Source organism: Pinus tabuliformis, chromosome 7 (assembly GCF_031772625.1).
Source record: "Pinus tabuliformis cultivar Carrire ecotype Pingquan chromosome 7, CPIR1, whole genome shotgun sequence".
In the NCBI taxonomy this organism is placed as follows: domain Eukaryota; kingdom Viridiplantae; phylum Streptophyta; class Pinopsida; order Pinales; family Pinaceae; genus Pinus; species Pinus tabuliformis.
Window position 1 is genome coordinate 310,520,077 of NC_142293.1, and position 27,527 is coordinate 310,547,603.

The following is a 27,527-nucleotide window of genomic DNA, read 5'->3' on the forward strand; positions in this document are numbered from 1 at the left end:
AGCAGATGAGGGTTTTTATTATTCTTCAGCAAACTCTCTTGTACAAATTACAACTAGCAAATTAGGAATGAGAAATTTTATAGACACTTCTTGGACAAGCTCTACCCCAAGTGAAGCACTTCTTCTTCCCTGAAATCCTTCTGATCCTCTCTGTGCAAAATGCTCTCCCACGCAGGCTCTACATCAAACTGACTCTGCACTGCCTCTTTCTGCATCACCCTATTCTTGTTGCCTTCCACTCTCTGAATGTGTTGATGCCCTCACTCTCTCACCTACAACTCTCACTCTGATTCAATTTTCTCTTGTTGAACTTCGACCAGTGAGAAAATCGATCTTACTCGGGTAACTGAGTATTTGCCTCTGGTGTATTTTCCAAGTTCCCATCAAGTCTCTTCTTATAATCCTCTTGTTTATCATTGAATGGCCCAAATTAGATTCTAATCAATGGTTACGATCATTTGACTTGATCTCTGCCTCCTTCTAGAAGTTCCATTCACAGTCTAGATTAACACCCATTAATTATTTTAATTTCCTAAGTTTAGACTTAGGGTCACATTAAAAAAAAAAAAATTATTTTAATATAACTGTTTCCGGGTGGAATTTCCCAAAACGATTTCTGGGTATTGGAGAATGCATGTGTCTACGCCTTCCAGCAAATTTTGAGGCCTAGAGCACAACTGATGCTACCCCGAATCAACATAGTTATCGATACAAAGTGGGGTTCACCAACTCGAAATTTGAAGCATGCAGCTTCTTCCAGTTGGTGATCATAGGAGTAGCCATAGGTCTGCAACCCTCCATATGGAATCTCCTCAAGATATCACCTACATACTTGCCCTGGCCCATGAAGATATGCCCATCCTCCTGCCAAACCTCCAACCCCAGAAAATAATGCATCAACCCCATATCAGTCATATCAAACTCTGAAGCAAGATCTCTCTTATAGTGTTGGATGAGTCTGTCCTCCCCTATAATAAACAAGTCATCCACATACAGAACCAAAATGAGTGGATCGTCACCTATCATGATAAAGTATAGGTTTGGATCTGCATCACTCTTCTAGAAACCCATCTGCTGCAAGTAGGCATCTATCCTCTCGTACCATGCCCTCAGTGCCTGCTTTAGTCCATACACGGCTTTCTTCAGCCTGAACACATGAGACTCACTTCCATGCAACTCAAAGCCCTCAGGCAGCTCAATGTACACCTTCTCTTGTATAAAACCATTGAGAAAGGCGGTCTTCACATCCATCTGGTGAATCCTCCATCCCATCTTGCCCGCTATAAATATCACTGCTCTAATGGAAGTATAACGAGCAACTGGTGCAAAGGTCTCCTCATAGTCAACTCCCTCTACCTGTGAGAACCCCCGTGCCACAAATCAAGCTTTAAACTTCTCCACACTGCCATCTGCAACATGTTTGATCTTGTAGAGCCACCTGGAAGTCACCACTGACTTCCTTTCAAGTCGTGGCACTACCTCCCAGAGATCGTTATTCATGATAGAGGTATACTCCTCCACCATGGCATCCCTCAAGATCTGTTAATTGGCGACCTCCTCAAAACTAGTTGGCTTTGTCTCCACAACATCTACCACAAAGCCACCCAAACTCTTTGGTGGTTTGCTCTACTTCACTGACCACATTTGCTCTCCTTCACTGACCACATTTGCTCTCCTTCACTGACCACATGGGTTTCCCCACTGCCTCCTGAGCCTCCTTTAGCGTCTCCTGAAGCCATCTTGGCTTCCTCTTCCTGCAATAGTCTCCTATGGTGGTATGGGAAAATATTCAACTAGTCCCTCTCCTCCTAATGAGGAAGGCTCGACTATAACCAATGGAGATCCTGGACTTTGAGATACTGTTCCTAATAAGCCTACACTAGGTGATCCTAAACCAGGCAAAACTGTACTCGACGAACCTGTCATCCATGATGAAGGTGAACCTCCTGATCCTAATGTACCACCTGATGAACCTGAAACCTGTAGTTTTTCCCCCTGCCGAGGAGCCTGCTACTCTACCTAATCAACCTCCCAAGACCTCCTCAAATGTCACATCCCACCTCAGGACAATCTTCCTTTGTGCAAGAAGATATATGCGGTAGGCTCTGTTGGTCTCACTGTAACTCACTAGGATACCCCTCTCTGCAATGGGTTCCAACTTCATCCTCTTCTCAGGGATGTGTGAATATGTAAGGAACCTAAATATCCTGATGTGCCCAACTTCCAACTTCTTGCGAATAAAAACTTCCTCAAGATTCTTGTTCCCCGAGACTCTGTGTGGGCTCTTATTCTGCAAATAAACAATAATATTACATGAATCGGCACATAGGAAGAAAGGTAAACTTTGATCATGCTACATTGCTCTAGCTGCACCCACAATGGTCCTATTCTTCCTCTCTGCCACCCCATTCTGTTGGGGGTTGTAAGGCACAATAAGCTCCCTCTTGATGCCAACACTTCCACAAAAATCCCCATCTCCGTGGAAGTATACTCGCCCCCATTGTTAGATCTCAACACCCTGATTTTTCTCCCTGTCTGGTTCTCCACAAGAGCCTTAAACTCTTGGAATCTCCAGAAGACCTCATCCTTCATCTTCAGGAAGAAAATCCAGGTCTTCCTGGAGTGTGTGAAAATTCCTACACTCAAAATCCCTACTACAGCAACTGATGATATTTCTCCTATTTGTTAAATTCCCTCAAACAAATTACTCACATTTTCCTACGACCAATATCGAAATACATACAATGCAGCCTTCACTTAATTAAATATTATGCGAAAACAAGTGACTGAGCAAGAAAGAAAATACAACACAAATGACACCATTATTTTTGGACAAATGTCCCCAGAAAAACCCAATGTGGGAAAACTGGTGCAGTAGATCTAAGGGTTTGATTGTTATGCAATAGTAAATATGAGTACAATTTTGGGATCCTCAACTAGCAATCCGATACAGAGAGAAACTGGACAAAACAAATGGTGAAGTGCTCTCACCCTGCCACTAGGAGAATATGAGTTTGATCACGCTGAACTGGAGCCTCTGCGTAGTTCCTGGGTCACTCCCACGCAGTTCCTGCGTCACCCCTTCTGGGTATCACGTTGCTCCTTCTCTGGACCCTCCGTTGGTTGGAAAATCTGAATCTTTGCCTCTTGATCTCACACCCCTGCTCCTGGCTACTGAAACTCGATTTCCTCAACAGGAATTCGATTTCCCTCTAAGGCTTACACTGCCACTGCGTCAACTTTGTGTGGGCCAGCATCTGCCTCTCTCTGAACGTCATTTTTCCCTATCTCTGCCTCATACTCTTCGGCCCAGAAAAACTTCCTTCTTCTGGATACTTACTGCCCCTCACTGCAAGAAATCTACTCGATCAGAATTTCCTCCTGAGAACTTCTCACTTCAGAAATTCAATCTCTTGATCTTTTGGTGTGTTTTTCAAATGAGCCTCAAGCTCCCTTAAATAATTTTCTCGTTGACATTCAACGAGCCAGACTAAAAGTTAATCAATGGCCAAGATTATTTTAGCTTGATCCTTGTCTTCTTCTAGAAGTTACACCCACAATTAGATTAATACCCATTAATATTTTTAATTTCCTAAATTTAGACTTAGGGTACCATTAAAAAATATTAATTATTTTAATAAAATCATTTTTGGAAGGAATTTCCCAAAACGATTTCGGGTTCCTTGGAATACATGTGCCCAAGCCTCCTTACAAAATTTGAGGCCTACATCACATCCGACACTACCCCAAATCAACAGAGTGGTCATCAATGAAGGTCACATAGTACTCATATCCAGTGAATGAAACATGGGACATAGGACAACATACATTAGAATGAATCAAATCAAGGATACCTGCAACTCTATTGTCACTACTCAGGAAAGGTGTCTTGGTGTACTTTCCCAAAGCACACCCCTTGCACACATCATGATGCTTTGTGTTGAAGTCAGGCAAACTTGTAACCATCTCCCTCAACATCCTGAAAGCTCCATGGTGCAAGTGGGCCATCCTCCTGTGCCATAGCTCACATAACTCACTGCTACTGGTTTGCGCTACCATAGCTCGAAGAGGCTGAAACATAAGTCTGTATAGTCTCCCACTACGAGCTCCAATCACACGAGCAGACTCGATATTGGATCCTCTGGGATATATCAACACTTGTCCCTTTCGGAACAGTACCTCAAACCCCCTGTCCTCCAAGCTAGAGACTGATATCAAACTCTTATTCAACCCTAGAACATAAATAACATTTGTTACCTTCATAGGATGTGATGACTCCCTCTGAAATGAAATTGTCCCCACTCTTGTCGCTTTGAATTTGGAGTTGTCTCCAAGCACAACCTCCAAGTCAATATCATCATCTAAAAGGCTCGTGAAGTGCTCTCTAACTCTGGTCATGTGGCAGGATGCTCCACTGTTAATGAACCATGCACGGTGTTGTCACCCTCTGTAAAATGTGTTTTCAGTTGTTAAAAGAGGGCAAAAGAGCAGAGAGGTTTGCAGCCATCTTCCAAGCCACAGAAGCACTCAAAGCTAAATCGGACCCCCTCCAATGGATAGTTCTTGGAATTAGCTTTCCAATGGTATATGGAACTCCTCAAATGGACTCTGGAATCAAAAGTTAGAGCAAATTGAAGTTACCCTTGAAAAACCAGAAGACAAAGAGAAAATGCCTAAGGGTAAAATCCCAGGTCCCGGCATATCGGCGATCCTGCATATTGGCAATCGGAGGTCCAGGGTGCAACGCAACAATGGAAGCATTTCGCCAATATGTGATTAGTGATCCCGCACATCGGAGGTCCAAGGCATCGGAGCATCAAGAGATTGGCGCATCGCAATCGGCGATCAAATAGGTGATACCCTTTCAAAGTTGCGATATCGCATAGAGTTCTGATTGCGATTAAATTTGTCAGGATTTGAGCCTCTAGCATTAAAGCACCGGGAATGCCTTGAAACATTTAGCAAAGGAAATCAGTTGCAAAACAAGAAGAGGGATGACCTTTTCTCTCTCCTCGAGGGGGCCACGTGGCTGAACATCATTGGATCCGATAAATGAAACGTGGCTACACATGATTGGTTCCAATAAATGACACTTGGCAACCAATGGTTGTTTCTGATAAGGGACACGGGGCAATTGACGTCAGCATGACGCAATGGTATGGTGGACATGTGACAGGAAAATTCGGCGCTTTGAGGGGTCATAAGGTGCAAAAACATGGCGACACGTCTCACCACTCACAAGGTGACACGTGGCAGAGGATGGCGTCACATCAATGATTGGCGATCGAAGGATGAGCATTGTTGCTCCTAGTGAAACCTCTAATTGCGATCAGTCAATAAAAGGGCTCTGACACAGGCGCTGGCCCGCGGTCGCATAATGGGTCAACAACCGAGGTATTTAATGGAGATATGGGGACTCAGGAAGACTTAATGGCTCAGCATGGAGCTCCACTCAGTCATACAATGAAGTACTGTCAGGACAATCTCCACTTTTGCTCTATGACAAGCCACCACAGTTGATCGCGACCAACTCTAGAGAGTGGTGAAGTCAGGCAGTTAAGGCGAAAGCAACAAGAACTGACAGAGCAGCTAGAGCGACACATTGCAGCAGACTTGGCCTCATCAAGGGCCTTCACAGGAACGAAAGAAGGATATTTTCCTTAGTCATCTTTCAATTTTTCTTATTTCTGTTTATTTTGTAATTTCTGTGTATTTTCAAGAAAGGAATCAAATCCTTGGTAATCATTTTAGGCAGCAGAGTTATTGCACGCCGAAACAGCGAATCTATCGGACAGTTGGCCCTTGGCTGAGATATTTTGTAACTCATTCAATGCTCCCCCTCTCTTTATAAACAAGGGGAAGAAATACTTAATAGAGGTTCCAGAATTCTACACCTGAGGGGTCCAATTTCTATGATTCCACTTTTGGTACTATCAGCATGTTTAGGAGGGACTTGAGCTATTTCTAAATGTAAATGGATTGGTGAATTGGACCCTTTGGTGATTCCAATCAGAGCAATGTGCAGTATGTTTCCCCTTTGTTTATCACTTCATGTATGTTTTTCTCCCTCTAAAATAGTGTAATGAAGCTGTCGGTTTCACTCTTATTCATGGTTGTATATTTTGCTGCTAAGTAGTAACAATACCTGTGGTAATTACAGATTTACTTGTGTTATTCGATAGCCTACAGTACCTGTATGAGCACAAATTTACATATGCTAATTAGTAACAAATGTATTCATGATGTATAGATCTTGGGACCTTAATTAGTGCTCCATTGTTTCTGCCATTCCTCCTCTTCAATCTTCCATACTTCTATTTGTTGCTTAGGATTCAGTATTATTCCCAGCCATATGCATCAGATTCCTTCCTTTATGTCCTCCTCTTAATTTTACTACAACTCCAATATCAAACTGCCTATTATTGTGTGTCGGCCACCAAAACCAAACATTTCTCTTTGAGATTAGCATGTTTTACCCCCTGAGCATTTGGATTTGTGTACTGGTTTGAGTTTAACTTGATTAACGCACGTTGAACCAAGCTCCCTTTATTATCTTTTCAAACTACATGATAATTGGAGTGCAACAGAAAGCCCCATTGATAATCTTTCAAAAAACTCCTTTCTTTAAGATGTCTTAGGCATTGGTCTACAATCAACCCAGAGTCTGCCTCAAGGAAGCTTTCTATATCTCCTGAAACACTTGTGCTACAGGTGCTAGAAAAAGTGACAACATCTTTCTGGCGTCGTTGTCGGGGAACGAATTAGAATATTTTTTCCCTGGGTACAACAATTTTTTACATTCCCTCTATCAGGTGAGCAAGAGAAGTGTGGGTTGAAGACCTCTCACCTTGGCGACTCCACTGTTTTAATTTTATGTTAAATATCCTGGCAAATCCACTGTCTATATCTCTATTTGATCATCCTGGATTTCAAGCAGCCTCATACTTGCTTTGGTGCTTAAGTAGTCGAAAATTTTCCTACCCTTGAACTCGGCATCACTCACCTAGGAAGGTTTTCAAAATGGCCTTTCCTATATTCTTGGCCAACAAATTTGCCCCACTGGACTTTTCTTCTATTGTTGGTTATCCCAATCATGTCCCTTCATTTCATGAATGAAATACCTATTTGCCTAGATTCAGTGGAAACACAAATGGAAGGTCGGACCACCTTGAGGACTTTCATGAATGCATGCAACAATGGGGCATTATTTTTTACAATGTGTAAATGAAATTGTTCATGTACTCTTTAGAAGACGATTTTAGAATTTGGTACAGAACAATACCTCGTGGCAACATATCTTCCTTAAAGAGTTTTCATATGGCATTCAATCATTATTGCAAAAGATTATATCCATCAGATGCTCTATTTGAAAATTGTTGTGCATATTTCAATGATGAAGATATTCCTGAGGTTAATGACCCTGCTAAAGATGTTTGTGGGGCTCCACTCCAAGAAAACATATACTCGCATCAAGAAGCATCACCCAATGATCAAGAAAGAGAAGGAGACATCATAGAGCTGCAAATAAACCCTCAGAGATCTCATTCAGCTGAAGTTGATGATTCTCCTTCTTATGATGTATATGACTCTGATGGAGAGTCAAGTGATGCAGAGCCACAACAATCCTAGTCATGGGAAGTTGCACAAGAAGAGGAGGCCCACCAGGAGGTTAATAAAGAGGCTCCAGTTTACGATGCACATCCTTCACCTGGAGAACAAGTTCAAGAACCTCCTCTAATTTATGATTCATATTATTTAGAGGATGAGATGGTCACGGAGGTTCAAAAGGAGTTGTTTACCAGCAAGTGGGGAGAAAGCTCCTAGCAACAATTTTTTCAAGAAGATCCCAAAGTTGAAGGACCAAGCAGTGTCTGTGACCGCCTAATGCAGAAAGGTTCCTGCCAGGAATTCTCAGTAGACTCTCCAATCTATGATTCTTACAGTTCAAAAAATGAAGATTCTATTGCAGATTTCCAAGAAGGTTGGCCTGTTGACAAATGGGTAGCAAATGATCAGCAACAAGCTTTTCTTGAAAAATCTAAGGTTGAGGAGTTGAACAGTATTTGTGGCTTCCCTGACCAAGAAGATATTGGTCAGCAAACTTTTCATGAAAATAAGGTAGTTACAAACTTTTCTTGTCAGTTCTATGACCCTGTAGTTGATTACATGACCACATTCTTAGGTCAGCAACAGAGGTTGTTTCTGGAGCATGTATCAGGTTTTTTGTTTGAAGACTTTTCGTGGTGCATGCTTGTTTTGATTTTTAAATTTCAGTAGCATGAAGGCATTAGGTCCAGCACCCAAATGCTGACCTGGTACCATTGGAGGGATGAACTCACTTAGGTGAATTGATGTCCAGTACATAAGTAGGAGTTGTATATAAATAAGCTCATTAGCTGAGCATTTATTTTCCAGTTGTTAGAATTTACTTTTCTGCATTTTAGTTCGATGAGGAAAGGACTCCCTGCAAATAAAGTTTCATGGAGATTTTCTGGTTGTATAAGTGCATTATAAATTTTGACTCCATGCCCAATGGTGAAGGCTACTGGTTTGCAGGTTCTCAGCACCTTGCCAGCAAGGCATTGTCCCCAAGTGGAGCCAATGTTGTCACCCTCTGCAAAATGTGTTTTCAGTTGTTAAAAGAGGGCAAAAGAGCAGAGAGGTTTGCAACCATCTTCCAAGCCACAAAAGCACTCAAAGCTAAATTGGACCCCCTCCAATGGATAGTGCTCGAAATTAGCTTTCCAACGGTATATGGAACTCCTCAAATGGACTCTGGAATCAAAAGTTAGAGCAGATTGAAGTTACCCTTGAAAAACCAGAAGACAAAGAGAAAATGCCTAAGGGTAAAATCTCGGGTCTCGACACATCAGTGATCTCGAATATGGGCAATCGAAGGTCCAGGCTACAACGCAACAGCGGAATCATTTCATCAATATGCGATTAGCGATCCTGCACATTGGAGGTCCAAGGCATTGGAGCATCAAGAGATCGACACATCGCAATCAGCGATCAAACAGGTGACACCCTTTCAAAGTTGCATTATTGCATAGAGTTCCGATTGCAATTAAATTCGCAGCAATTTAAGCCTCTAGCATTAAAGCATCGAGAATGTCTTGAAACATTTAGCAAAGGAAATCCTCTGCAAAACAAGAAGAGAGTTGACCTTTTCTCTCTCCTCGAGGGGGCCATGTGGTTGAACATCATTGGATTCGATAAATGAAATGTGGCTACACATGATTGGTTTTAATACATGACACTTGGCAGCATATGGTAGTGTTGACAATGTTGGATCAGCAACGTTGACCTGTTTCACTGCGTTTTTGTGAGGGAAACTTCCTTTTGGGCAAGCCGCATTTCTAAGCACAGAAATCGAGGCAATCCGTACTGTTTGACCAACGTTGACTTGAGCATTGACCAAGTTTGACAGAGTATTTTCAGACTGTTTTTGGGCTGATTTGATTTGTTGTTGCAAACCGATTTGACGAAGTTTGACTGAGTTGTTTTGGAGGTCAAAATCTGCCATCTTGACCAGCGTTGACTTTCTGGTTAGGGTTTTCTGTGACTGTTGTTTGATTGAACAAATTTCACTTTGGTTGGGCAAGTGAATATTGCATATTGTACTCTTCCTCTCTGCTAAACTTTTGAAGAATAATAAGAAGTATTGATCAAAGGGTTTTGCCATATTAGAGTTTGTCCCTGGCTGGCGCCATATCTTGTGTCCTCTTGTCTTGGCTTGTCTTCTACTATTATTGTTTATATTCTATCTGTATTTTACTATCATATTAATGTAATTGCTAACATGGATATTGATATTGGGTTAATAAGAAAATTGAAGTAAAATTGCTCTCAAGCATAAAACATACCATTGTTATTTAAAATTAACATGGTATCGGAGCTGAGGTGAAGACAAAGCCCAAGCAAGAGTGAAAAGAGAAATAACTGAGATTTGTTGGACAAGGACAAGAGTCAATGGCCTCCACATCCTACTTCAAATCTGATGACAAGCTTCATGATAAATTTGATTATCATGCATGGAAGATGTCTCTAGATTTGACTTTAGAAGAGCAAGATGTTATCGACTATGTGCACGGAAAGATTTATGAACCTCCTTCTAATGCACCAGCTGCTGCTAAGACAAAGTACAAGAAGGGTGAAGTCAAAGCAAAGAACAACCAAGGATTCTATTCATAAGCATTTAGTTGCTTACGTCTCCAATTTGAACACATCAAAGGAGATATATGACAGGTTGGTTGGCATGTTAAAAGCTAGCAATGCAAACCAAGTTCTGTTTCTCAAAAACAAGCTGAAGGATATAAAGTAGGGAAGAGGTGAAGACATTTCATCCTACTTCATGAGGATTACCAAGATCAAAAATGATGATGACAACCACAACAACAACAATTTCAGGGGCAACAACAATCGAAGGGATGGTAGATTCAACAACCGAGCAAAAAGGAATGCTCCCGCTACTCAACATGGAAATAGTCGCCCTCCCAAAAGATCAAGAAACTCCAGGTATGATGAATCTAATGTTGTTGGTAACAAGAGAAAAGAATTGCATCTTATATCTGCCCTCTCTACTGCCTGTCCTCCAGACACCTTGGGAAATTGGTTGATCGATAGTGGTGCCCCAAGGCACTTCACTGGGTATAAGGAAGCTCTTTCAAATCTAATTGAAAAGGATACAAATTTGGAAATTATCCTTGGAGACAATGTCACCTAACCCGCAGAGGGAGTTGGGAATGTTACTCTTCAATTGAATCAAGGTAACACCATTCATCAACAAGAAGTAATATATGTACCCAATATAAAGAAGAGCCTGGTATCTATTTTGCCAATGGAGGACAACAAAGGATTCAAGGTGGCATTCATCGATGGAAAAGTACGCGTGTGGAATAAAAATTTCAAAAATGCATTTAAACTTGGATTCAGGGTTGATAGCCTAGATCAAGTTGGAGGAAGTCCATTCAGAGCTATGTCTTGCAACACATCACTTCAATCCGAATTATGGCATCGGAGGTTTGCTCATCTACATTATAAGGCTCTACCCGATGTGAGGAAGATGGTGACAAGCATGCCCAAATTTAAAGTAGAACATGAAGGTGTTTGTCAAGGGTGTGCCGAAGGAAAGCATACAAGGGGACCATTCCCCTCCAGTGACAGCAAGACTACTGACATCGCAATTGGTCCATTCTGATCTATCTAGTATGATGCCCGTGAGCTCTTTGGGGGAATATTTATATTATGCTATCTTTATGGATGATTTCTCTTGCGAAACTTGGATATATTTCTTGAAGAAGAAGGACGAACAATTCTCATGGATACGTTCTTTCAAAGCTTTGGTCGAAAATCAAACCGGGAAGAAGATTAAAATAATGAGGACCGATAATGGAACTGAATATGAATCAAATGAGTTCAATAACTATTGTAGAGAAGTTGGCATTAAGAGGGAGACTACTACCGCATATACTCCTGAGAAAAATGGTGTTGCTGAAAGGAAGAATCATTCCAGCATAGAAGCCACTCATGCCATGCTTCATGATCAAACCCTTCCAAAGTTCTTATGGGCCGAAGCTGCTAACACTATCGTGTACGTTCAAAATAGATGCCCTCATCAAGCGTTGGACTACAAAACTCCAGAAGAAGTTTTCGTTGGTAAGAAACCTGATGTTTCTCACTTTATAATTTTTGGGAGCCCCATATATTTTCATGTGCCGAAAGAAAAAAGAAGCAAATTGTATGCTTCTGGGAAGAAAGGAACATTTGTGGGCTACAGTGAAACTTCTAAGGCATATAGAATCTATGTGTATGGTCAATGAGAAGTGGAGATAAGTCATGATGTCACCTTCGATGAGGATGTTGCCCTTGGGAAGATTAGTAACCTTCGTATTCCAAGGAAGGACAAAGACGCAGATTCAAGAAAGTAAGGAGAACCACAGGACAAGCCAATGCCCGATGCTTAAGGACCAATGGATCCCATTGATCCACCCCCTCATGAGCCCTCCTCCTCAAAAAGGAGACCCTCATGGCTTAGGGAAACTCTCGAAGATGTCGAGAGACATATTACACCAAGGGGGACATTTCGTGAAAGTAAGAAGCCAAATAGGTACCAAGGGTACTTAATTGCCATGAGCACCATTGTTCAAACTGAGCCTTGCCCATTCGAGGAAGCTTTAAAGCACCAAGTTTGGAAGGATGTTATGAATGAAGAGTATGAGTTGATTATGAAGAATGATGTATGAGATGTGGTCCCTAGACCCAAGGACAAATCTGTTGTCACCTCGAAATGGCTATACAAGAACAAGCATGGAGTTGATGGAAGTACTAAAAAGTTCAAGGTTAGATTTGTTGCTCAAGGCTTCTGTTATGAATATAATTCATAACAAGTAAATAAATAAATGTAAATATTAAATAACCAAATATTGATTATGTTAAATAGTCATTAAGTTAAGTGAAAAGGCATGTCTAAAAGACATGCCCAGTCACGAAAGAACACCTGCTTAGGCATATAAATGCAGGTCCTCATTGTAACATTCATCACTTGTACATTTTATATATATTAATAAATTATTGTTACAAAATACCTCTCGTGTATTTTAACATATTAAGTCAGCAAGCTATCAGTTTTGATGCTTCAGCGGTATCAGAGCCATGGCACACAATATAATCATGTGAGTCTTTGAACGTTGTTCGCCACACAATGCGCCATTACGTTCACATCCTAAATGCATTGAACATTTTAGTAAAATTCAAGAAGTATTTCAGCGATTAGAAAAATCATGTGCAGAAGTTAAAGCATGTCGAAAGGAAATCAATAATAAGGAAGATGATAGTGATGGAAGTGAAACATTTAGTGGAAATTCTTACGATGACGAAGATGACAGTGAGGCCAATTTGGAGATTCCTCTAACATATGCATAGGTTCAAGATTTGATTGATGAGTTTTTATAGGTTGAAAGCAAGGCAGCAGAAGCTCAAGAATCATTAGAGGAAGAATCACTTGCCCGTGTTGAAAGGGATGTTAGGTCCGAGTTATTAGAGTCATTAACTAGGAAATATTTAGAAGATGTTGTTGAGAACGAAATGGAAACTTTCAAGGAACAGTGGGAAAGTACTCTTGATCATTTGGATGAGAGTGCAGTTTTGCTAGAGCAACTTGATGATGTTGGTATTGAACTTCCTACATTATACAAGTCGGTAGAAAAACAGGCTCCAGAAGGATGCAGTACTGAGGCTTGGAAAAAGCATCTCTGTTGGGCTGGCCGATTGCCTACAGAAGAAATCACAGATTTTGTCAATGAAGCTGAGCTTGATCTGCAAGCTTGTTGGCCGGTAAGAAGACATCATGGGAAATTGTTGGAGGAAGGAGTCAATGGCCTTCTTGTTAAAAAACTGGCTATTGAAGATGGTAATAAAGATAGAAGAGAAAGCATGGAGGATAAGGATTGGGACTTAGTGCATAATTTCTTTGAAATAGAAAATGATATCAATAAAAGCAATGTATTTGGTTCCAAACAGTGGGCATCTGTGTACTTAGCTTCTACCCCTGAACAAGCAGCAACTATGGGCCTGAAGCTTCCCAGTGTTAATGAGGTGGAGGAAATCAATGACCTCGATAACTGCTCAAGAAATCCAATTTATGCAGCGGCAGTTGCAAATGAGAAGGAGTGTGGTTTAACCGAAGAACAAAGGAGTAGATTCAGAACTGGTAAAGAGGAGGATGATGTTCAAAGGGCTCGTAAAATGCAAAGACATCTAAAATGAAGGAGCACTGAACGCAGGAGAAAAAAAATAGCTAATGATGATATTCAAAATGATACTGTGGGCACAACATCTCTGAATGGAATAAGTAATGTTGAACCCTTGTCAAAGGTTGTGAATGGTGTAGAGTCAGGATTTTGTTCCATTAATGGTAGTCAAAATATGAAATTGACGCAAACTTTACAAAACCCATATGAGTGCAGTAAAGTTGTGAGTCACATATCTACTATGGAATCTGTCCAAGAAATCCAAAAAGCATCTGCCCATCATACATTTGCTAAATGCTCTTCCTTGGTACATTGTCTATCTGAAGATAATGGTCAACCAACGCCTAACATGTTAAACGCTTTAGTGATTGTCAAGACTTTGAGTTTGCTAGCAAAAGGAGTCAGACTATGATTATTGATAGTGATGAGTTGGATAATAGAAATGGGGTTCAGGATCCTTGTTGTGGCCAGTTATTTAATGTAACCAAGTCAGCTGATTTAACTCATGTAATAGTTGATATTGAACATTTGGGAATTCCCCACATCGATGAAGAGAATAATGGCAATATAGATTATAGCAGTTATATTGGATGCAGTTCAAATAATGTTGCAACAATTAATAACCCCAAAGAAAGCAGTGAGGGTGATGGAATTGTACCATTTGACTTATTTGAATTTTCAGAAAACCCTACCGAGCTTGGAGTTGAGGTCGATATTGATTTCTTCAACCTACCAACATTCGATGAATCAAATTTCATTGTTGGTTCTTTACCCACCACTGATACCCACGGCGTAAACTAGATAGTACCAATGCTGGATCATTTTCCTTAGACAATGTGTCGGTATAGAAGGAAATTCTTTCCCTTGTGGAAATCATTCTAGTTTTGTTAATTCTAACAATTATTATATTCCAATTCCCACAACAATTATAATGCGAACTTTGCGAACAACATTTTTGTTCCTGGTCCTGCAAACTGTGCCAAATATAATATCAACCAAACGATGAATTATTATTCGACTCCCAATGCAAGCGCAATGAGTCCCAACTTCGCACCTCCTACTGGGCCATCTTCCATGACCTCAATGCCTTCAAATCATACCTTAATGCAAAATCATTCTTACTCGGGGCTTACGGAACCATTTCCGCGGGAGATCGTTGTCGTCGCATTGTGTAGTGCACTGAAAGTTCTGGTCTACCATTTCTATAATTCCGACAACCGTCCTATGGCTGCGCCGATACCACACCGTCCACCTGCGCTCGCATGGGTTATCCGCTGCAACAATTTCTGGTATCGTTGTGACCTCCATGCAGACGCTGTCAGAAATCCAATTCGAAGGGTCAACAGAGAACATCACACCGACTCGTAAGTTACAAAATTTAAATTCATTAATATGAACTATATTATATATTAATTTTAATATATTTATATCTTAAATAAAAAATAATAATAATAATATTAATTAGAAGTATTTAATTAATTTTTCAAAATAATATATATATATATATATATATATATATATATATATATATATATAAATATATTATTTTTAAAAATTATATATATATATATGATTTAAAAAAAAGGGGAAAAGATAGAGTTCTTTAAAAAATAAAATAAAAACAAAAAAATTTAGAGTTACAAAAAAAATTAAAAAAAATAGAGTTATTAAAAAAAAAATTCGATAACCCTAGATTCAAGACAGTGTTATCAAGTGAATTATACAAGCAGAGGTGCCAATGGCGTCAAGTTACATATACCGAGATGACAAATGCAAATTGAAGGAAACTGTCGATAATAAGCTTTGAGGACAAAGATTTTGAAGGAAGGGGCTATGTTATGAATATAATTCATAACAAGTAAATAAATAAAATAAATGTAAATATTAAATAATCAAATATTGATTATGTTAAATAGTCATTAAGTTAAGTGAAAAGGCGTGTCTAAAAAACATGTCCAGTCACGAAAGGACACCTACTTAGGTATATAAATGCGGGTCCTTATTGTGACATTTATCACTTGTACATTTTATATATATTGATAAATTATTATTACAAAATACCTCTCGTGTATTTTAACATATTAAGTCAACAAGCTATCAATTTTGATACCATTGTTCAAACTAAGTCTTGCACATTCGAGGAAGCTGTGAAGCACCAAGTTTGGAAGGATGTTATGAATGAAGAGTATGAGTCGATTATGAAGAATGATGTCTTAGATGTGGTCCATAGACCCAAGAACAAATCTGTTGTCACCTCGAAATGGCTCTACAAGATCAAGCTTGGAACTAATGGAAGTACTGAGAATTTCAAGGCTAGATTTGTTGCTCGAGGCTTCTCTCAAACGGAAGGTGTGGACTACGATGAGATATTTGCACCAATTGCCCAATATACCACCATCCATTCAATTATAGCCCTTGTTGCCTCGCAAGGATGGAATCTACATCAGATGGATGTCAAGACCACCTTCTTACATGGTCCAATCAATGAGGAAGTCTATGTAAAACAACCTGAGGGGTTCGAAGTTCAAGATCATCAGACACATGTACGCAAGTTGAAGAAAGCCCTCTCTGGGTTGAAGCAATCTCCCCAAGCTTGGTATGAGAGGATTGATAGCTATCTGATGAAGGTAGGATTTACAAGAAGTGAAGTTGATCCGAACCTTTATTTTAAGGTTGAGAATGATAGACCTCTCATCTTGGTACTTTATGTGGACGATCTCTTTCTAAGAGGTGCAGATCCTTTTATTCATCAATGTAAGAGGGAGTTGGCTTTGGAATTCGAGATGAAGGACCTAGGATTGATGCATTACTTCCTAGGGTTGGAGGTCTGGCAAAAGCCAGGTGAGATTTTCCTTTCTCAAGGAAAATACATCATGAAGCTACTTGAAAGATTTGGGATGGTGGAATGCAAGTCAATGACTACTCCGATGGAACTTAACTTCAACAAGTTATGTGAAAGTGTTGTTGGGCCCAATTTGGGAAAGCCTTCTGAGTATCGTCAACTCATGGGGGCCCCAATGTTCTGGGTGAACTCTCGTCCAGACATATGTTTTGCAGTGAACACATTGAGTTAATTTATGGTCGAGCCTCATCACATATGCTGGATTGTTGCCAAGAATCTCTTCAGATATCTCAAAGCCACAATCACCTATGGACTAAGATACATTGTCGGTAATGTGAGGCTCCATGGTTATTCTGATGTTGACTGGGCTGGCAGTGTGGTGGATCATAAAAGCACATCTGCATGTTGCTTCTCTCTATAGGTTCTGCTTGGATATCCTAGATGAGCAAGGAGCAGAAGTCGGTTGCTTTGAGCACTGCTAAGGCTGAATACATTGCTGCTAGTATGGCCTCCTGTGAAGTTGTTTGGTTGAGGAAGCTCTTTAGTGTGTTGTTTGGACATGTATTGGATACCACCGTGATCTATTGCGATAACCAAAGTGGGATTCATCTTTCTGAGAATCTTTTGTTTCATGACCGCTCCAAGCATATTGATATTAAGTACCACCACTTTATCAGGGATATGGTACAACGGGGAGCAATAAGGCTCTATCATAGTGGGACTGATGATCAGATCGCAGATATTCTTATGAAGCCCCTGCAGAAGGTCAAATTTTCAACCTTCCGTGAAAGACTTGGAGTCGTGGAGAGACCCTCTTATGAGGGTCACATATGAGATGGATGTTGAGCTCTGGAAGCTCCGGGGAGCTTGGGGTACTTCTTGGAGCGATGAGCAACCATAGGGTGAGTGGTTCACCTTCCCCTAGTGGTGCGTGATGTACAGGGTGAGTGGTTCACCTTTTCCTGTGATACCCCACATGTTGAGGTATGCATAGGATGAGTGGTTCACCTTCCCCTATGGCATATAAGCAAGATGAGTAGTTCAACTTCTCCTATTGGTACATCCCACCCATGCAGTCTGGGACTCATGGAAAGTACCTCTCATTTGGCCAATGAGTAGGGAAATGAGGATAGGGACCATAGTACTACTGATGGATGCATCGTGTACTACCATACTCCCTATGCTAGGATGTTTGATATTAATTTGGGATTATTAGAGATTGACTTCGAGTCAGTGGAGAGTAGTATGACAAACTCTCGATTATTGGAAACTAACTTCAAGTCAGTGGAGAATGGTATGCTACATTCTCGATCATTTCTTCTTCATTATTTCTTCATGGTTAAGCAGAGCAGGGATGGTATTTGTTGACCATTGGAGTGGCACCTGTTGATTATATGAAGACTCCATGCCCAAGGATGATCCAAAGGACAGTTGTATCATCAAATATCATCAGTCAACAGAGTTTTTTAACTCTACTTTTATCTTCTCATCATCTTTCTTGTACCCAAATTCTACACCCTGCAAGGAATTGTAATAAGTGATACTAGTAATGATGAATTTTTGAATCTGTAACAGGGCCAGGATGTTGGGACTCGATCAGCAAATGAGTACACCTTGGAGTGTTTCTTTTATCTGGTTAATTATCCCTTCTTTTTCAGAGGCGGATAATTTTCTGGGTTTTTTCACTCACATTTTACTTCAAAGCTGTGTTGACGGTTTGAAGGTTGAGCCCCTAACACATCTTAGTGTCTAAATGTCAATGTATATTACCATACTAGATCACACAAAAAATTTCATGGAATTTGGTTACATCTAGGTAGTTATTTTTTAATTTTTTAGATTTTCCGCACTGCGGAAATTGCTAATAAAATTATACTTGTAATGTAACAAGTGATGTCTAGAGAAGTTGTATGGGGTATGAGTAATGAAATTTGCACCTCTCACCCTCAACATTTTAATATGACACACTTTGAGGGGTTAAAAATGTATTTTGAACCCTCAAAACCCATTTTTCCTAAGTTTAGTGGGAAATCTGGCAATTAGTTAAGCCAAAAATTAAATAAATGGAGAAAAATAAATATCCACACATTCTAAATGTTGTGGAAATGAAGTGGAAAATTATGGGAGAGCTAAAGTGAAGTCCCAAGGTGATGTGGACTCCTAAAATCAAGGAAAGGACGTGCTCAAATAAAATCGAATTTCTGGCATTCAAGGACAATGTTGCTTACTTGAAAATTCGAATTTGTGAAGTTAATGCACATTTGGGAGGATTTGGGAGAATATTTGGTAGAGAATTTTGTGGGAAATTGTCCCCACATGGTTTACCACCCATATACACTTGTCTTTCTATCATAAAATTCGAATTTGACACATAAGAGAAGAAGATAATGATGTCCACTTGCCAGAATTCGATTTTTACACTTGGCATTGAAGCTCCATTCAACAAATTCGAATTTCTCTTTGGGATTGTCACCTCATGCCACTTGTTTAAACACTTCTACATTGGGATTGGCTCCAATGCCATTTGTCATTGTCATTCTTCATTGGGATTTGCTCCCAACTCTCTATATAATGGAGCCATTGGCTCTCATATTGTATCATGTAAGATGAGCTATTGTGCTTGAGAAGAATCTCCAAGATTGTATTCACTACTTGCAATATAATACAACAGTGTTTGGGGTAAAGCGTGATGGTGTTCTTCTCCTTGCATGTGTGGTAAATTCTTGACTTCTTGTTATGCTTCTATTTATTTCCTCATGTCATTATTTCTTTCATGCTTGTTTCAAGTTATGTTAGTATGCAGCTATCTCATATTAGCATAAGAATTAATTATTTGCTTTAGGAAAATAAATCTTCTAGTAGATAATAAATGTATCTCTAGGAATTCTTTCCACTGCACTTATTTAATTTCATGTCGATTTAATGATTTGTGGTGAAGTTTTGTAGATGAATCATTATTTGGTCAAGCTTTTCAAGCGTGAGGGGAAATTCTCGGAGGAATCAACCCATTCTTGAAAAATATTCAAGGAGAACCCGCATGTTTTAAATTCCAAAGTCTCATCTATATCTTATGTGTCTTGCGGGGGGGGATTCTTTCAAGTTTCTTAAAGCTTTTATTTCTTGCATCAAAATATCAAACATGGAAAAAATTAATTTTTACGCATTATAATTCATTTATCAATATCTGGCTATTTCAAAAAGTTAAGTCATGGCTAGTCAAAGAAGAGAGTGTGTTTGTACTCTTTGGCCTAGCTTCTTTCTGATTATTTTTGTAACATACTTTGTTGTCATCTTGGTCTAACATTTGAGTTATTTTTGTATCCTTTTGAGCAAAATAGTTTCCATGCTTTGATTTGTAGACTTATTCATTCATGAAAGCATTTATAATATCTTGTGCTAACAATTTAGTGTTTCATATTTATTTCACTTCATTTTAAGCAAAATACAATTTCATTTCTTAAAGAGCAAATACTTGGAAGGCACTGATTGTTTATGCATTTCATGTTTATCTTATGATGGTTATTGCTCATGTCAGTTTTTGCTTATAAATCTTAAAGAGATAATCTATTTAACTCTAACAATTCTCCTCGAAACTCACATCTTTTTCAACTTAACTTTTCATTAGGAACCACCCCCCTTAGCTAACCTAGGAGATAGCTCTAACGGAGAGAGTCGGGATTAGTGTGACAACCCATTCTCTGAACTCCCTACCACCAACCACACTTTGTGGGGTTGAAAGCTTTTCTCATTGACTTGTAGGTAGGTGTAGGCGGCAGAGTCAGCAATACTGATTGTTATATGGTTTGGCAGGTGGAGTTCTTCCTAGTTCAGAGGGAGTGTTAAATTTGGAAACTAGGGCCAAACTCCACCTTTGACAGCTCACATGATGCAGCTGATATTTTTATTGGATTCCTCTCTCTAGTAGGTGTAGGATTGATCTAAAGATCATCTCATTCTCACATGTACAAATAGAATTATGAATTTATTTTGTTTATGGACAAATTGTCAAAGTCGGACAGCAAACTAATATAGGCCCAGAAGCCCAACAATCACATCTATTCATCCTCGACGTTTACATATAAATAGAAAGTGCCTTAACCTCATTTGGACATTACTTACCTTCTCATTCATCTCTCTCTCCTCATCTGATTGGGTACAGATTTCAGGACAGCCTCTCTCCAAAGAAGAAGACAGTTTTCTGCATTGACCGAATTTCAGGGAAATTTGACCAGCAGCGTTTCCCTGTTTGACTGTGTTTTTGTGAGGGAAACATCTGTTTGGGCAGGCCGTATTTCTGGGCACCGAAATCGAGGCAGTCTGTACTGTTTGGCCAGCGTTGATTGCAGAAGGGTTTGACTGCAGTGTTGACCAAGTTTAACTGAGTATTTTCAGACTGTTTTTGGACTGATTTGATTTGTTGTTGGAGGCCGAGATGACTAAGTTTGACTGAGCTGTTTTGGAGGTCAAAATCTGCCCTGTTGACTAGCGTTGACTTTGTGGTTAGGGCTTTCTGTGGCTGCTCTTTGACTGGACAAATTTCACTTTGATTGGGCAAGTGAATATTGCATATTGTACTCTCTCTCTGCTAAACTTTTGAAAAATAATAAAAAGAATTGATCAAAGGGTTTCTCCACATTGGAGTTTGTCCTGGTTGGCGCCATATCTTGTGTCCTCTTGTCTTGGCTTGTCTTCTACTGTTATTGTTTATGTTCTCTCTGCATTTTACTATCATGTTAATGCGATTGCTAATCTGGATATTGATATTGGGCTAATAAAAAAATTGAAGTAAAATTGCTCTCAAGCATAGAACATACCATTGTTATCTAAAATTAACACTAAGTCCACTAGAAACTCAAGGAATAAGTCTCCTCAAAAGAGTCAGTTTCTAATTCTAACCCAGTGGGATCCAATCAATCCTTTACCAGTCAACTATAATAAGGCTCTTTTTAGGGGGAAAAGAAATAGTTATAGAATAAATAATCGATCATTTATTTATTGCTAGGGACAATGGATTAAAAGAACGGGGTGAATTTGTTTCACCCAGTGAATCATCTTTAGAAACTGGATTAGGAAAGAGTACATAAGAAATCAAATTCCAGCAGTTGTTTTGGAACCATCATGTTACAAATTATTAATAGGCACTTTTTATTCACAACATTGGACATTCCTGCATGAAAAAACATAATAAAAAAAACTTAATTTTCAATGTAATGAATTGAATTGTCCTTGAAAGTAAAAGAAGCTAAACTTCATAACTGTTGTAAGTTGCCACTCACATTTCAATCTAGATATAGATTTCTGAGATGACTATGTGATGAAATTATGCAGCGAAAATACTAAATTAGCATCATTGATTGAATCTTCCACTATTCAAAATTGCATGAAGAAACTTACAATATTAGCTGTAAGTGATCCCTTAGCTACATCAATTATCTCTGGAATGTTATAGACTCTGGCTGCAAATACAAGCATAGCTGTCGCTAAAGTGAACAATGATCTACGCCTTGATGGAGGCAATAACCCTGTTGTGAAATAAGAAAAGAACCATAAATACACACTTCATTATGATAGTCTTCAATAGAAGCATCAAAAGATGCACATAAAAATTGTAGATTTCTGCGGGATTGTATGATAACATGAAAAACCAAATAAGACCCTTGAAACTAATGCATTTCTCTTGACATCAGCCCAATCTTCATTGGGTTAAAATCTCCCTAACTAGCCAATGTGCAAACAAAATTTATGGTTTATACTTTATAGTTTGAACAAGTATTGTATAGTAGTATGAACTTATGAAGCTCCTAACCTGAGGAAGTAAATGTATTCCCAACTTCCCATACAAAATGTTTGACTTTGCATATAGTGATCTCATTTAAATAGTTTAGCCAATAAGCCTTTCTAGATGGCAACAAAATTCATATGGAGAGCAGAAAAACTATCAAGACTTAATCATTTACCCCCCAAATATGTACGAGTAAGAAACATATTACAGAAATTTGGAAAATAAAAATGTTGACATGTTCATCCACTGAAGCTCATAATCATCTTCCAAAGGAGTAGGCATGAACTCAGTATGGGCATCTTAAGAATAATCTTATATATTTTGAAGGACACGTAGGTTAGTTATAAGGGTTACAGGATTCTCAGCATCAATGAATATCAATTGGGGTCAATTTACCAAAACATGACCCACAATGGCTAGCAAAAGACACATTCTAGCTTCATTCATTTATAAATTATCAAATCCCAGGAGCAGTGGGCAGGAAAGCACTTCAAATCCCAAGTACTGTAAATTTCTGATATGAATGCTCATTTGAGCATTATTCTATGCTTCCCCATCTCCCTTCATAATTCCAACATAACAGTCCAGCACATTGAATGTCACAATACAGTTTATTTACTGTGTGATTCAGCTAGAATAAGTTGAACTGTGCAATAAGTGAGCATGGGATGGTGAAGCAGGCTTGGGACCAGGATAAGGTCTAGAGGGTTTTAACAATGACTACAGATTACAACATGGTACTCCATCTCATGGTCTAATCAACAGCTTATTCACTACAAACAGGAGCTTGTGATGTACCTTGCACTAGTCAGAGGATGCCATAGGCATAAGAAAGGGGGAAATCCTAAAAACCCATATAATAGGAAATTGTACATTGATCCAGGAGAATCTTTACAACCAAGAAACATTGAAGATCTTGAATTCTCATGTAAATGCACCCATGCCGAAAAGCTCGTTGAGAGCTTTCCAACGATGCTTGAACAGAGTCAAACAGATGTCATATCAGAAACTTATGGTGTTCTGAAGTTCCAGCCAAACAAGGAAAACAATGTTCAGGTGGGACATGTAGCATCGGCAGGAGTTAACATGTGTTTGTACTGGCATAGATATGGATGTTGTCGTGGTAGTACGGACATGACACATAACATGCTAATTGGACTGTACAGATGTTGACGTGGCATGAGAGGTGGACCAATCAAAGTGTGACACATGGCAAGGCATGCTGATGTGGTCAACAGGTGTTTTGCTGCACAAACTAGAAGGCTTTCTAAGGAGGAAAAAGCTACAGGGCACAACAACACTTGGGACAGAGACCCATTTTCACCACAGCCTAAGTCCCCTACTCTTCTCGGATTTTCACCGATGGGAAGTGTCCCAGTAATACTCACTTGTGATAGATACGTATCTATGATAAGCTTGAAGTGAGGGAAGATGGCTCATTCAGTGGGAAGGTTCAACAAATGTATGAGCTTTAGGAGAGGCTGGTAAGACTTTCCATGAAAAACCCCTTGGAAAGAAGGTTGCATGGTACCTAGGGTTGAGATATTTGGAGAGATATGAGTGCATCCATGGTCAAGGTAGACAAGAGAAATGGCAATGAAAAATTTATTTCAACAAGTACTAAAGCACATGCCTTCAAAAAATTCCTAAGTTGAAGGATTAGCTTCTAGGGTTCCCTCTTGGTGTGATGGCTAGGGCATCAAATTTCTAGATATCCCACCATGGCAAATCCACCAAAACATTAGGATCACTAGAGGAGACACTAAGGAAGAGTTCTATCTAGACGAAATTCAAAACATCATCATCCAATGGATCTCACACCAAACCCTAGAGAGGCCTCCTTATCCTTAAAGGGACGAGGAATAAATGTGAAAGAGAGATGATATTTCATGTTAAAGGCAATCACCAAGGCTTTAAGTACAATGCCTATCAATTGGGAGAATCAGAGTCAAAGACGATCTCGATGTGGCAAGTCGCTCTTTAAGGAGACCTAGTAACATCTTCGCCACCCTTAATGAAGAAGTTACGCAATACTCTAGATATTTATACTTCAATGACAATTGTTAATGGATTTTAAAGGGTACATGTGCAACAAATACCCTAGGAAAATTCATTCATTCATTATCTATGAGTAAAACATGCAAAATTTCCCAATAGTCTCAATTTTTAGACAATATTTCATCAATTAGGGCACATTAATAACCATGAGACAATATTCCATGCATTAGACACTAATCAAAATCAGAAATATAGTATTAAATATCACTTACAAGACAATGAAAAACATATTCATCCATCACAATGCCAAGAAGAAGCTCTAAAAGACATAGCGAAATTAACCAAACATCAAAATACATCCAAATTCGTCCTCAAATTGTAACTTTGGAATTCTCAAGAGAGATATTGAAAATCCAAGTGATGATGATAAGAAGAGATTAGGTCTCTTCTATTTATACAAGTGTTAAGAGTTCAAATTATGAAAGACAAAGCCCTTCTACAAGCCTAAGATGCTAAGTAACCCACCAATGGTTACAAGCCAACCATGATAGCTCAAAATTAAATCGAATTAGCACTCTTAAGCCCACGCAAGGTTGATGTCATCAATGCATGGTGGCCTAGAGGCACGGCGTTGAGGCTTCATGTGCTACAAATGTGAGAGAGGGCCTCAAAAATCATGAAGAAGAGGGGATTCCCTCCATATGTCGCAAAAAATCTCCAAACCCTCTTTGGGCTTTGCGGGTTCCAAAAGGGTCTCATGGGTCTCCAAATGGCTCAAGATCAAGTCGATGTTCCATCAATGAAGGTTAGAAGATGACACATGCACTCCCATGTCTCTCTATGAAAGACATGACCTCCTTTGGGCCTTGGAACAACTGCCAAGTGTTGGCTGCAATGTGTAGTCGGTTGGGTCAGCGTGGTCCAAGTGTATCATTGTCTCTAAATAACTGGGGCACGAGCTAGAAAATGGTGGTGCCGAAGAAGCCCATGGCATGGCAAGCAATGGTCTGCATGGATGGAGGCCCATGGCTCTTAGCACTCACCCTACAAATGCCATTGTGATCATATGGAGGGCTTGGATCCCATATAGGGAGGTCAAGTCCAAGATGAAAACCCACCTGCAATCATATATAAGATCCAATGCATCTCCTCACCTTTCAATACAATGATTCATTAGTGCAATTGAGTAAATAAACTTGTTAATCAAGGGCAGAGATGGATACTTCAGAGTGGGTTCCCATCCAAATTTGGGGCTTTGAACATGTACCAGTGTTACCTTCATGGGTAGGAAAGGTTAATAAAGGACCCTATTAGGTGGTTTCAACCTCTAAGGGAATGACAGGTCCAAGGTACTCAAGTGGAAGGTATCATGTGAAATAATGATGGAACAAAGTAGGGACAAAGGGAAGGCTCCAAGCACCATACCATGGTACAAGGTAGTTATGACGAGGATAGCCCACACCTTGGGTATATGAATGTAGGAGGGAGCAATCATGGAACATGAGTTACCCCAACCTTTGTATTTCCACCCTTCTATGAAATTTTTAATCTCTATTACAGCAACTGGAAATTATTCTTCTAACTAATTAACATTAAATGCAGTTTATTTGCTAAGGCAAATAACAAATAAAATCAAAACCGCAATTTTCATCATAAAAACACTGTGCAAAAATAAAAATGTTGGAACTGAGATATATAGAGCATACACAAAAAATTTGACACAGTTATTTGGACAAATGTACGTACAAAAAACTAATGCGGGAAAATTGGTGCAGCAAATGAAGGTTTTATTATTATGCAACAGTGAAATAATCTGAGTACAATCTATGGATGCCCAATTGGCTATCCAATCAGCGAATATATGACAAAAATACTAAAGAGAAAATTCTATCTCCACAAGCAATGCAGGCACTACTCTGCTCAGAAATTCTAGTCGTCCAAACCCTTCGCAGGCCCTACGCTACCCTTCGCACATGTATCTTTGCTCAACCTCTAACCAAGTCGTCCTGCCTATCTCTGGAAAATTTTGTTGGCCTCTGGGAGATGAATCAACCTCCCTCTCAGCGAAATCGAACTGCTCACTAAAGCATCTGTGCAGTCCCTGCACAACTTCACTCTGGAATACTTCTGTCACTTGTTGTTGCCTCTCCAGAACTGAAATCTCCTCTAGAATCAATGTCTCTTCCCTTCACTGACTTTGCTTCCCCTCTAGATCGAACCCTCTTCCCTGCTCAGTTGTTACTGTTGGATAGCTCGATCTACCAAGGAAATCAATCTCTCAGTGTGTCTCAAGTGTGTCTTACTCCAACACCATTGACCTCCTCATATAATCTCTCGTTGGCTCACCAACAACCATGATTAAATCCTCATCAACAACTAAGATCATCTCTGAGTCAATCCATGTCAATCTTTAGAGAAATCTCACCTTTCTCAATTAATTCCTGTTAATTAATCACTTTCCCTATGGTAGACTTAGGAAATATTTAATTAATGACTAATTAACTTAATCGAGCCACCTCTAGGTGTTTTCTCTTGAAACTTTTTCTGGGTTCCGGAGCTCTAGTGTTTCTTAGCTTCTCTGACCAAAGTTGAGACTAGAACACCTCTCTGATGCTATAAATATTAGCACTCCCTCTTAGCGAGGAAGGTGTTCCACTATCTCATAACATCCTTCCATACATGCTGCTGATGTTTAACAAATGTGATAACATGCCACTTCCCACCAAGCTATTGTGCCAGTCTGATTCATTTTTCACACTGTAGTTGAATCACCCTACATCTACGTTGTTGTTGGCACTGCATTGTGCTACCTCCACTGCTGCCAACTCTGCTCTGCGTTGCAACTGATCTCATGTTGCTACTGCAACTATTGCAACTGAGTCCAAATCTTTGAATCAATTGTGCCACTACACTGGCTCTACATTTGTTTCCCGAGTCTCTGACTGCTACCAATCTCTACACTGTCCACACTGCAATTGCCACTGCTCTGCTCCCCTCAACGTCTGACAGCAACTAGTACTACAATTGTCCCTCAAGAATTGACTGTACCATCCTAAACATTGATCCATCTGCTACTGAATATTGTGGGCCCTTGTAGCAAGGGTATTGATCCATGAGGAAACACCTGTCTGATGCTATCCTCCTTGGACCATAC

General features: G+C 39.6%; 1 protein-coding gene across 3 annotated transcripts in view; it reads right to left on the reverse strand.

Annotated features, from left to right (window-relative positions):
• LOC149247113 (protein SEMI-ROLLED LEAF 2-like) overlaps positions 1–27,527 on the reverse strand; it is a 336,900-nt gene that overhangs the window by 46,344 nt on the left and 263,029 nt on the right. For all 3 annotated transcript variants that reach the window (XM_089458129.1, XM_089458131.1, XM_089458130.1), the window contains exon 15: positions 21,988–22,115. In XM_089458129.1, the coding sequence (XP_089314255.1) occupies positions 21,988–22,115 (128 nt within the window). The remainder of the gene's footprint in view (positions 1–21,987; positions 22,116–27,527) is intronic.